Source organism: Haliotis cracherodii, unplaced genomic scaffold (assembly GCF_022045235.1).
Source record: "Haliotis cracherodii isolate W230 unplaced genomic scaffold, xgHalCrac1.p SCAF_5, whole genome shotgun sequence".
Taxonomy (NCBI): domain Eukaryota; kingdom Metazoa; phylum Mollusca; class Gastropoda; order Lepetellida; family Haliotidae; genus Haliotis; species Haliotis cracherodii.
In genome coordinates, this window is record NW_027266308.1 from 65,167,373 (window position 1) to 65,179,600 (window position 12,228).

Consider the following 12,228-nt stretch of genomic DNA (forward strand, 5'->3'; position numbering starts at 1 on the left):
AAAAATTGAAATGAAGGACAATTCAGAACCAAATGGAAGGTATATACAAAGTATTAGTATAAACAGGATCAAAACAAGCCTGCAATTCTAGATTATAGAAAGCAGGTGAAAAGGTAACAACCAAGTGGCATACATACAGTGAAGTCTTGTTCTCTCAATACTATTCGGACCAACAGTATAGATACAAATTTATGCGGAGTTCCAGGCAAACCGGTGACAAAAGTGACAAATAAATGTACACTTAAAGCACAAAATAAACAATTAACAAAGAGATGTCATTGCAAAGTAAAAAAATAATAACAACTTAAGAGGGGCGATTGATAACTTCTAAGCCTAACAAAGAAAACAAAGTCAGTTTGATAACAAAGCTTTTTATTTTTCGACATAGTCCCCTTTAAGGTCAACACACTTCTGCCAGTGATGTTGCAATGTCATTATGCCACTTTTGTAGAAGTCAACTTCTTGGTCACTCAAATGACGTCATCATCTGACTGGAAATGAGTTCCAGCTAAATGCCTTTTCAACTGTGGGAACAGATGATAGTCCGACGGAGCCAAATCAGGTGAATAAGGTGGATGTTGGAGAAGTTCAAAGCCACACTCATGGATTTTGGCCATTGCTATCAGTGATGTGTGTGCTGGGGCATTGTCGTGATGATAAAGCACACCTTTCGTCAACTTTGATTTTCTCTCTTGACTGTCTCAGAAGTTCCACATAGTAAGCCCCTGTAACAGTACGGCCTTTAGGAAGCCAGTCCACCATGATCACACCTTCAGAATCCCAAAACACGGATGCCATGACTTTCCCAGCTGAAAGCACAGACTTTGCTTTCTTTGGAGTAGGAGATGTGACATGTTTCCACTGTTCAGACTGTTATTTTGATTCAGGTTCAAGGTGGTGGACCCATGTTTCGTCCATTGTAACAAATCGTTTGAGAAAGTTATCTGGATCACCTTCAAAAAGCTTGAGGTTCTCCCTTGAGAGATTCTGTCTTTTGACGTTTCTGATCAGCTGTCAACAGTTTGGGGACCCATCTAGCAGAAACCTTGTGCGTTCCTAGAATATCTGTCAGAATGAAATGCACTCGCTCCTGAGAGATGTCCACTAAGTTGGCTATCTGTCACTGTGTCACTCGTCGGTCGTCCATGACTATGTCCAGGATTCGCTGTACCATTTCAGGTGTTGAAGACACAACAGGTGGACCAGGATGGGGTTCATCATCAGTGCTCGATCGCCCACGTTTAAACTCTGCAACCCATCTTTTCACTGTTGCATATGACGGAGCATCTTCCCCTAGTGTGGATAACATATCCTCATATATATATGGCATTGGGTGTTTAGCCTTTCTTGTAAAGGTATTTGATAACAGCTCGCTTTTCCTGTTTCTCCATTTTAAGTCATCTCACAACCCCCCTTGCAGTCAATAGCTTATACTAAACTAAATAATGTGTCCAATACAACAATCCTCCTGTGTATGTCACTGTACTTGATCAGTCTATCTCCACCACAAAGGAATTCATCCGTACCACACTCCTTCAGAGGTAGGCTCACAACTTATCAATCGCCCCTCGTAATAACAACAAACCAGAAGCAGCCCTGTCCCTGATATTATCTCAAAGCTGTAATATTGTACCACCATGTACTTCCAGTTAAAAAACATCATTTCCAAACCCTAAAATTAATCAATACAACTTCTAAAGATCCAACAATTTCATGGAACAGCTAATAAACTACTTATATCACCTATACATGTTCAAACATAATTAATATGTGTTTATCAAACTGTTTATATGCTAACAGTTTGTTATCTTCCCAAAAATAGTTCAGAGTTGTTAAGCTACAAAGAAACTATTAAAGCTTGGTTGATTGTTCCTGAATAGTGTTCAGAGATTTATCAATGAATAATAGCCAACCTCACAGCCAAATACATAATGCAAGTCAATGACATCCGAGTTAACAAGGCTTCACTGTACTACGAAGTATTTTCCGGAATACTGTTTGGAATGATTTTGGTTTCAAATCAAGCTTTCAGCAGTTTATGTTTTGGAATAGAGGGAATAATATTGTTAACACTACGAAAAGTGCTCCAGGAACATTACTCTACATCTAAAGGCGGCAGCTGCATATAGTTAGCACATTGGTGGCGTTGGCATACGATAGTCATATAACCATATGCTGCATAACCTACCAAAGTGGGAACTGTGAAAATTTGGACTGAGATACATGTTATGGACACGGATCGGTAATGGTCATCCCGTATAAAGTCCTTCATTACTGTTGCATAGTGCTACAAATATAAAACAGCAGTTTAGAAGTCAGAACATGTGAGACCATTAATTGCTAGATTTTCATCTTCACCTTCAGATATTTGAATTTCCCATTTCCCCCCTCGCCCACTTTTTGCTTCAATGATGGTGACATAAAAAACGAGCAATCAAAATATTATGGCCTTATTGGGAATTAAGTTAGAATGATCACAGTCAAAAAGATCTTGAGGAAAAGCTTTCTTGCTTTTTCTTGCCACTTTTGACCAATAACATTATTAAATTTCATCCTCATCTTTAAACAAGACAAATATGTAATTCATTGGTGCACGGCAATGCAATTTGCTTTCATTTTTCCCTCAAGAATTTCCCCTCTTGTCCTGTGATCACTCTAGACGTGAAGCATATAGAGTTTTGAGATTTTCCATACAGTCAGATCAAAATATTATGAAAAAACAATCAATTTGATCACATTTCCTGAAGTCAATAAAAAGAAGACTCCAATTTGAATGTTTACAAGAATCTCAGAACTCTCTGTGCTATTTCTTCCCTCTGGAAGGCAAAGATGTGGTGTGACGGGAGATATCACAATCATCCCTCACACTGAACCTACCAGACTGGGCACTGTAAACATTTGTACTGTTAACGACGTAACAGACACGTCGTGATCATGGTCGTCTTTGCAAAAGTCCTGAAGGAGTTGATCATACCGCTGTGGAGAGGCACAAAAGCATGTGACATCATCACAACCACTCTCAAAACTACCGACCCTCCACCAACTACCAGCAGCATAGCAACATGTTGGCAGCAAGCACTTAGGAACTACAGTGTAACACGAGGACCCCTGTGTCAGTCATACACAGCAGTGTACAGCAACATGTTACCATGTACTAGCAGGAGTTCATCTAGGATTCCAAACTGAGTCCTCCTGGTAGGCAAATTGGGAAAACGATCTGTTTGATTGGTATTTTTTAAAAGTGGGTAAGTAACAGGAAAGACAAGATATTTTAATGTTGACAACGTCTTTATTCTAAGAGGGGCCACGTTTCGCTATAGATCCTTATACCATCGTCAAGCAAGAGTGACTCTTGCATGAAAATGGTATTAGGATCTATACCGAAACGTTACATCATAATAGATTAAAGAATTGTCATCCATAAAATATCTTGTCTTGACTGTAAAATTCCGAAAACATTGTTATTTTATTCACATTTGCAATATTTCTTCAAGATGTTATTTTCCTTACTTCAGAGGTATGTTAACATTGCATGCAATATTGTAGGACCAAGCATTACATCATCTTCCTCTTTATTGGTCCTGTTATCATTGAAACAACTTGACCAAGCCATCACATTAGTTATCACCGTGATAACTATAACAGCAGGAAGTGGGAAATATGTAATTTCAATTTGGGAAATTCAGCTGACATTTGCTGCAGACTTCGGGCCGAATTTCAGCCTCTGATCAGGTCTAGATACCCCCCTGCTAGTCATGGTGAACATCACCTACTTAACTACTTAACTGTTACAAGGCAATGGAGTCTTTGGAATTTTCTGTTCATGTTTGTTACAAATTCTTTTGGAGTAAATGGTTTCGAATCACTATACTCTGTTTAAACTTCTATAACTGCTGTTAAAACAAGATGGAAATTATTGAGTTAAATCTTGTGTCAGATTGAACTACTCAGTCAGGAGCAGCCTTCTACAACCTTCAAGCCATTTCAAAACTGTCGAACAGTGAAAGGCGTGAGCAATAATTCCAATCAATATTACTGCTGCAACCATGACCTGCAGATCATCATCAGACATCAGCAAACAGTAATCTACTGATGTACCTGGCCAGGCAGCTGTCTGTCACAGTCGTCAGTGTATATATACTCACCGTCAAAAGAAACATGAACCATAGAAACTATTAGAGAAGTATGTACATTAAGAAGAGATGTTTCCAATGTGTACCACTTAATGACAAAACTAACAATCAGTCAAGTGTTACCACAGTGTCTTCATTCTTATCACGATATGCTGCACATGATTTCCAAACTTTACACGCTAATCCTGTATGAGACAAATGGTGCATCTCGAGACATGGATCTATGATGTCACATGTGAGGCATTCACGAGCATCAGTTAAGGCAACATAACAGTATATTTGTTTGTGCATCGAACCAATCTAATATCTCTTGAATATGAGTAAGTCTTCATATATTAATCAACATGTATGGTATTCATGTTTCCTTTGGCGGTGACTATATAAATCTCCTCCTAGTCTAGTCATGGCTCATTATGTATGCCAGCCTCTCACTGAGTCAGTACATAGAGGCAGGACACTCGGTGATTGGTCCAGTAGAAGTTGTGTATGGCAATAAGAAGCAATGCGTGGGAGTAACAACTTCTTCATTTAAGTAAGGATAAGAATTTATGGATGAACAACTTCTTTATTACAATATAAGAGCGATGTTTCTGTGTAGGTTCTAACACCGTTATCAAGCAAGGTGTTAGAACCTACACCGAAACGTCGCTCTTATATTGTAATAAAGAAGTTGTTCATTCATAAATTCTTATCCTTACTTAGTACTCCAACTTCTAAATGCCTATCAAAGAAGTTATTCTTCATTTAAGGACTGGATTTATAGGAAAACTGTGCAAAGTCTCAAGGGCCCCGATCCATAAAGGCATCTTAGCACTAAGGTGATCGTAACTCCCATGAACACTGGCTTAGATAGTTGTAGCGCTAAGATTGGATTGTGGAAGGATGTCCTGATCGAGGGAGCGTGTCCAGCTACAAGTCTGTAGTGATGCAGACAAGGCTCATCCTCCATCTCCAGGAAAACCTTACTTTTGTCTCGTTGAGACTGACTTGGCCTTTAGTTTGGCTCTCAAGGTCACTTGAAATAGAAATTCTGTTTGAGATGGCCATACTTGATAGTACTGTCTTGCAAAGAAGTCTGTGTGTTAAGTTGTAATGTGCCCCTTGTATACTGGAGGATTGAGGAATTATGAGGGTCCTGATGGGGGGGGGGGGGGGGGGGGGTGTCCCATAAGCAGTAAGTAGTAAAATTTAGGGTACTTTTTCATTAAGCAGTAATTTTTTCTTCTTTTTCAATAAAATCGTCGCTGTATTATTTATGGGGGGGTCCTAAATAAATTTTTCAACAAATATCATAATATTATCACCTTTCGTTTCATCCAGACAATTCATATTTTTAACACCAGGTAAAATCTCAAATCACTAAACATTCTAGACTGGTCCCCTGCGTCAGTTGCGCAGCCTGCTTTCTGTGGCGAAGCATTTGGGTCTTCAAGATAGTCTGTTTTTGACCATTTTAATCATTTTACGATATGCAGTAAATTATTTATTTATGTTAAGCAGTTATTTTTTGGTATTTTCTGTTAAGCATTTACGATAAAAAAAAGATGAATTTTACGTTTACGATAGTGTTTGAAGGGTGTTTTACGTTAAGCATTGAAACCCATCAGGATCCTCAATTATCTGAGCAACCTATTCTTAATGTTTTGTCTCTCAAGTTTGGACTTTTCAAGAGCTTGGAACATAATGAATGAAGTGGTTGTTACCAAGATTATGGTGTCAGAAATATTCCTGAGAGCTGAATGTACATAAGCATAGATACCAGAAACAAGACATGACGTCAAATAGCATTGTCATACATATTTCATCTCTTACATGAGACATGTTGAAGATGAAGAAAATAAACATTTCAACATAAAATTCACAATGCCTTTCAGAAAGTAGTCAAATGTAACACATTGTATTTGGAATTACACTTTCTTAGTAAAGTACAAATTCTGTTACTTTAAGGTGAGAGAAGTCGCATCCAGGATTCGAACCCACACTCTCAGAGTGAGGCACCTAATCGCCAGCACACAAAGTCAGGAATCTAACCCACTCAGCCACCAAGACTTCCACACAAGTACATGCCCCAAAGACTGGCAGTCTAGATCACAAACCTTGTGTACCACTCTGGTAAGTGTAAATTGGCAATGGCTCCCAGGGCTGGAAGCTACGACTAGTAGAAGCCCAACAACTGGCAGTCTAGATCACAAACCTTGTGTACCACTCTGGTAAGTGGCAATTGGCAATGGCTCCCAGGGCTGGAAGCTACGACTAGTGAAAGCCCCAACAACTGGCAGTCTAGATCACATACCTTGTGTACCACTCTGGTAAGTGTAAATTGGCAATGGCTCCCAGGGCTGGAAGCTACGACTAGTGCAAGTCTTGAATGGTCGCCGACATTGTGTGCCAGCAATTAGGTACCTCACTCTAAGAGTGTGGCCTCCAATCCTGGATAAGACTCCACCCAAAAGGTACTTGAATAGATGAGCTGTTATAACTTCATAGCAGTGAAAAAATACTAACTATTATAACAGTGACCTTGATAAAGATTAATTGCCTTCAATATGAGTGTTAGAACTTACCTTAGTAAAAATGCCTGCAAACAGTTTCTTGCACTCTTGGTCCATGAGAGCTCTGAAATAAAGGGACAGAACTCTGATGTTAACACTTTGGGATGTAAAGCAAATTACTTCAGCTGCATCGAACAGAATGTATGTACTTGTCTTTTAAGCACTGAAAACTGACACATCACTGACATAAAAGACAATATCATCTGATGCAGACTACCATTTGACTAAGTCTATCTACATTCATGCAAATATTTAGCAATGTCTATGATCTGAAGCCAGTTATGAAGAGCTGAAGCCAAGGCTAATGACTTTATTCTGCAGCATTAAAATAAACCATAGTTTCTGTATTAAGTCTGTGTTGGCGTTCACATAATGTCCAATACATATTTTCTTGACCTTGTGATTTTCACTGGTTCTTCAGATGCACTGTGCATATAAAACAATAAAATCATGTTCTTCTCATAAGACTTGAAATTCCAAAATAATTGTTTGTATAAAATGCCCTTATTTGTTTCATCTAATCATGCTTATTCCATCATGTCTATCACAAGAAATTTCAACTTAAATACCTGTTCTAAATATATACTACTCAAAAGAAGTTTTTTTCTGCATGTTCAGAAGTCATATTACTATAGTTAATCTGTAATGGCATAGCTACATGAAAGAATCAGGTGGTCCTTAACTTCTTTTGAGTAGCATATAACAAAAGCTTTAATTTTGGTACTGTCAACCGAACTGTTCTAGTTTTCATGGAACCTTCAATTTCCATTACAAGCTAAGTGACAGGCCGTGCCGTCCTACAGTCAAGCATTGGTTAGTACATACCCAGCCATAAGCAACTGATGGCTCTGTACTCGAGCAACTGAAAATACAAACACACATATACTGAGACACCGTCCATGATCCAGGTCACATACGTTAGTAGCTAGGGATATTGTGGACTACACAGATGCTTAACACTTGATAGAATTCACATCACACAGCATTCACTGGAATGCTGGCTGTTGAACTTCGCACACATCTTCACAGTCATTTATCTAGGATGCTCAACTAACTGCAGCTGCCAGTGAAAGGCAAATTGGCAAATTGAGAATTTCTTTTTTTTTAAATTCTTAAATTTTAACATTGTACTTTGAGACTTCATTCAATGCAATTATATAAAACTAAGCATTAAAACATCTGCCTCTAAATTGGTGCTGTTATCAGTTAAATACAGCTTACATCTTAATAGGTCACAAAGAACAACGAAGAATAAGGTAAGCATGGTAAGGTTTATGTCACAATAAAATTTCTATCATGACATAATTTCTGGGGATTCGGACATACACTTCCCACTTGATGACGTCGTAAATTTGACAACATTATTCTTCAAGGGGTAGTGACTTGTTCCCCTTAGATATAGCTGGGCAACGCAATGGCTGAATGATCGCACCCAAAAGCGGGCGAGATGTGGCAATCGTTTTTGGGAGAAAAGGTGCCAAAAATAGACATGAGGATTGAGAAAATGCAGGAAATACCAAAGTTACCCCCATGTGCATAAAATTGACTTGTCCAACATGGCAAAGATCTGATGGTATTCAGGGAGTCATTATTTTAACATGGGAAACTATGTTTAAAGCCTGTAGATTCTAAATAATGTTGATATCTCATATATAAAAATAAAGACTCGTGGACATTGTTTATAATACAATAAACACTGCAAAGAGAATAAACCACTCGGGGCTGCATTCATTTATTCCTTAAATATATTGACAAAAATTTGGAAATCTTAAATTCCAATTTGGGAATTTTCAATGACATTTGCTGCAGACTTGGGGCTGAATATCAGCCTCTGAGCAGGTCGAGATAAACCCCTGAAACATGCTGGTAACTCAACTCTGGAGTGATATATTTCACTGAGAACTGAGGTTCACTGTGATGAGAATGGGGTTTAACATCCCATTAAAGATGATTGCTCTTAAAAATAGCAATGCACATGCACCTGTGTGTTGATGATGTGTGTGTGGCTGCTTGTACTAGTCCGGACTCTGGCCAGTTTTATAGTGCTAGTCCACCCAAGTTTAACATGTTGACCCCAGACACAGAATACTGACTCAGAGCTGACCAGTCCTTGTTTTAGCCCCTTAATGCCCAGCCAGGTAACAACAAGTACCATCTTTAATGTCTATTGGTGTCACGTGGCTGGGGACTGAACCCCTGACCTTCTGCTCCTTCGGCAGACAAGGCCATGGATCATTAAAACTTTCTAAAAACTGAGCTTTTTTTATATATGTTTACACATGAACATGCCAGCATAACTAGCAAACAAAGGAAACAGATCTTTCTCTATGACACTTCACCAGACTTTCAAATAAGTGAGTTTAGGTTTAACACTATTTGGCCAGTATTTCACTTGTATCAACCATGAAGATCCGGGGTAGAATAGGTCTTCAGCAACCCATGCTTGCTGTAAAAGCGACTACAGGATCGGGTGGTCAGGCTAGCTGACTAGGTTGATGCATGTCATTGTATCCCAATTGCGTAGATCAATGCTCATGATGTCAATCACTGGATTGTCTGATTCAGACTCAATTATTTACAGACTGCCGTTGTATTGCTGAGTACGGCGTTAAACAACAAACAAACCAAAAGGTTGTATCAAGGCATGTCAGCTTGATGTGGTTTGAAAGCCTGAAGTAACTTAGATCGTAGGCACTGTTCACCTTAGCATGTTTGGTTGAACCAATGAGCAAACAGGTGGTGTTAAAAGATCAAGGTCCTTCATTTGAGTGAATCGGGGATTCAAACCCGGGACCAGCAGATCGTGGGAGATTAGTGACAGAATACCGCACCTTAGACCACAAGACCAAGAATAGTTATACTTAGCAATAAGTAAAATATTTTGGTGACCTCTCATTGTGGTCGTGACCTCTCATTGTGGTTGTGGTTGTGGTCACTCCAGCCCAGAGTAGAACCAGTGACCAATAGTGCTTGCTGATAAACCAATTAAGATAAGGATCAGATGGTCACAATTTGGCAGTTTGTTACAGAACTGATTGTGTGTCATCACAATTCAGTCACATTAGTCACTAGTCTGTAGCCCGAGTCTAATAAATTCTGTTTGGCCAAGTAAACTCTGCTAATAACAGTTATTACCACCTCACGAAGATACAGCTGATATATGAGAGGCTGGGGCACAATACATCACTGACTGGCTGTCTGAGTAATCTGCAAGGGACACTGACCTTTCCACAGCTGGGTGTCTGCCAGGAGAACCCGCTCCATGAGTGACAGGGGAGCATCCTCGTCTTCCACCTCCATCGAGCTGGCACTGGACCGTTTCGGCACCTGCATCGACAGCATGCAGAACAACCGCCGCAAACCGTCTGAAAGTTTAAGTAATCCTGTCACATTTGGTCATTTCATAATTAACACAAACCCTGCCACTGTACATACTGTAGATCTATCTCTCAAAATCTCTGCTTAACGTTATGATATAATCAGTCTCTTTGATTTTAAAACGACACAGTTACTCTACAGAGCTCATTACAATATTTCTTTACGGTCAAAATCCTCAAACATGAATTCACTCACAAAATGAAGCAAAATGAATGAGTCAAAAACTGTGTTTACGTCAAGTCACCATGGTCAGCAAAGAAAATTAATCAATCAACATCTTGTTTTGACATTTTTTACAACAAAGAATCCTTACATTATTGTTTAAAACATCTTACATAATTTCAGGTAAAACGAGTAAAACTGTAAAATGACTAAAACCATAATCAGTCATTAACGAGTTGCCACATAATGATGACTGAGTGAGATATTGTAGTTACTAGTAGACACAAGTCACTTCATGAGAAGAGTCTCACCTGACTTGGAGATGATGTTCTGCAGCCACTGAATCATCTTCATGGCAAAGTTCTGGTGGGCTACGACTGAGTTGTGCATCACCAGCACCTTGAGGGGCTTGCTCCCGTGACGCGAGGTGTTCCGCTGTCAACAGACGCAAGTTTTAGACGGCAGGGATAGACACGGACACAGGTCTGTCCGGACTAGTGACCATATAGAGGGGCTCGTTGTTCCCCTCACAATCTAGTCATATACCATAAGCTGATCGTCCAAAATGACCTGTGGACTAGTCAGATATGACCTATGGTGTCTACCCCCTGACTGCGGCATACACAGCAATGGCATTAGGGCTGTAACGATTCACTGATACCTGCGATATCATCGATACTTAGGTACATATGATACTCAAATGATCAGTTTGTGAGATCGTAATACGTTATATTTAGAACAGAAACTAATAGCGTTACATCCTATAATGGCAGAAGTAGCACAGCACCACCTGTCAGCATGGCAGAACACAAGGACGTGGTATCTGACGAACTGTTACATTTAATAACCATCCCTTCATTTTAAACTGTTTTGTTCTTGTGGTTTTCTTGATAGTTTTTGAGATAGTAATAAATAAATGTATGAAGAAAGATGTTTTAGAGCTGTATTTCAGTGATTTTATCATTTCTGACTATTTGATGTGGTGTATCATGATACCAGTGGTATCATAAGTCAGTATCAGATACGAATCGTTTTGCACGATACCAGGCGATACTCAGCTCCAAATGACATACTGGTGGAATGTTACACAGTCAAGATGCAGCTTCTATATGAAAGCAAAACATCAATACTTAACTTTTATGTCTTGAGATTAGTTTTATTCTAATAGATGTGAGGTGACATGGGGTTTGTGTGTGGCTGCTTATGAGTCCGGACTAACACCAGTTTTATAGTGCTGAGACACCATGTCGCAGTTTAACATGAATGCCCCACCCATAGACAGTATACTGACTCCGACCTAACCAGTCCTTGTTTCAGCCCATTGACATGAATAATGCTGAGCGCCAGGCAAGGAAACAACATATTCTAATAGACATGACAGGTTAACTGAACAATCCACTTAAATTCTGTAATCTCACCTGAATGATTTCCTTGGCTCTATCACATTCTGCCTTAGTTCCAGTCCGGACATTGCTTCTTCCCTACGATGATAAATTATTTACATAAATATCCTTAAATTACTTCCAAATATTATGCTATTGAAGTAAATGCTTCCAACAAAATAACCAGTTATTTGGATATTTCAAACAATGTTCTGATTTACCCAGTGTTGAAATACAGGTACATTCACTGACGTTAACTTCCTAGTAGGTATTAAAGCCACTGATGAAGCTTACCTCTCTGTCTACAATGGTGGCAAAGTCTATAGCTTGTCTCGGGGTACAGTCAATGGCTCTCTGGAGGGTTGTGATAACCTGAATAAGCAAAATGAATTATTAGGGTAAAAATATAGTTCATACATATGAACTACTAATTGCTTATCTCTTCTCATTCCTGAAACTTCCTGTGCTGTGTTCTGACATCTCCCCCCAAATGCACCCCTCTCACATGCAGGTGCATCGGAACCACGTGACTGCACCACTTGACTCACTCTCGGTCGGTGTTTGTTGGGCCGTAACCAAGTCACATGATTGTGGGTGAATGTACCTCTAATCTATCTACTG

General features: G+C 39.3%; 1 protein-coding gene across 2 annotated transcripts in view; it reads right to left on the reverse strand.

The window, feature by feature from the left end:
- LOC139442130 (E3 ubiquitin-protein ligase UBR2-like) overlaps positions 1 to 12,228 on the reverse strand; it is a 67,925-nt gene that overhangs the window by 40,682 nt on the left and 15,015 nt on the right. Inside the window, exons 6-12 of one of the 2 annotated variants that reach the window (XM_071222932.1) lie at positions 11,902 to 11,979; positions 11,644 to 11,706; positions 10,537 to 10,660; positions 9,910 to 10,050; positions 7,511 to 7,547; positions 6,698 to 6,749; positions 2,189 to 2,287 (exon numbers count right to left, since the gene is read on the reverse strand). In XM_071222932.1, coding sequence (XP_071079033.1) covers positions 2,189 to 2,287; positions 6,698 to 6,749; positions 7,511 to 7,547; positions 9,910 to 10,050; positions 10,537 to 10,660; positions 11,644 to 11,706; positions 11,902 to 11,979 — 594 coding nt within the window. Of the gene's footprint in view, positions 1 to 2,188; positions 2,288 to 2,877; positions 2,977 to 6,697; positions 6,750 to 7,510; positions 7,548 to 9,909; positions 10,051 to 10,536; positions 10,661 to 11,643; positions 11,707 to 11,901; positions 11,980 to 12,228 lie in introns of both variants that reach the window. The other variant, XM_071222931.1, reaches the window with a different exon arrangement.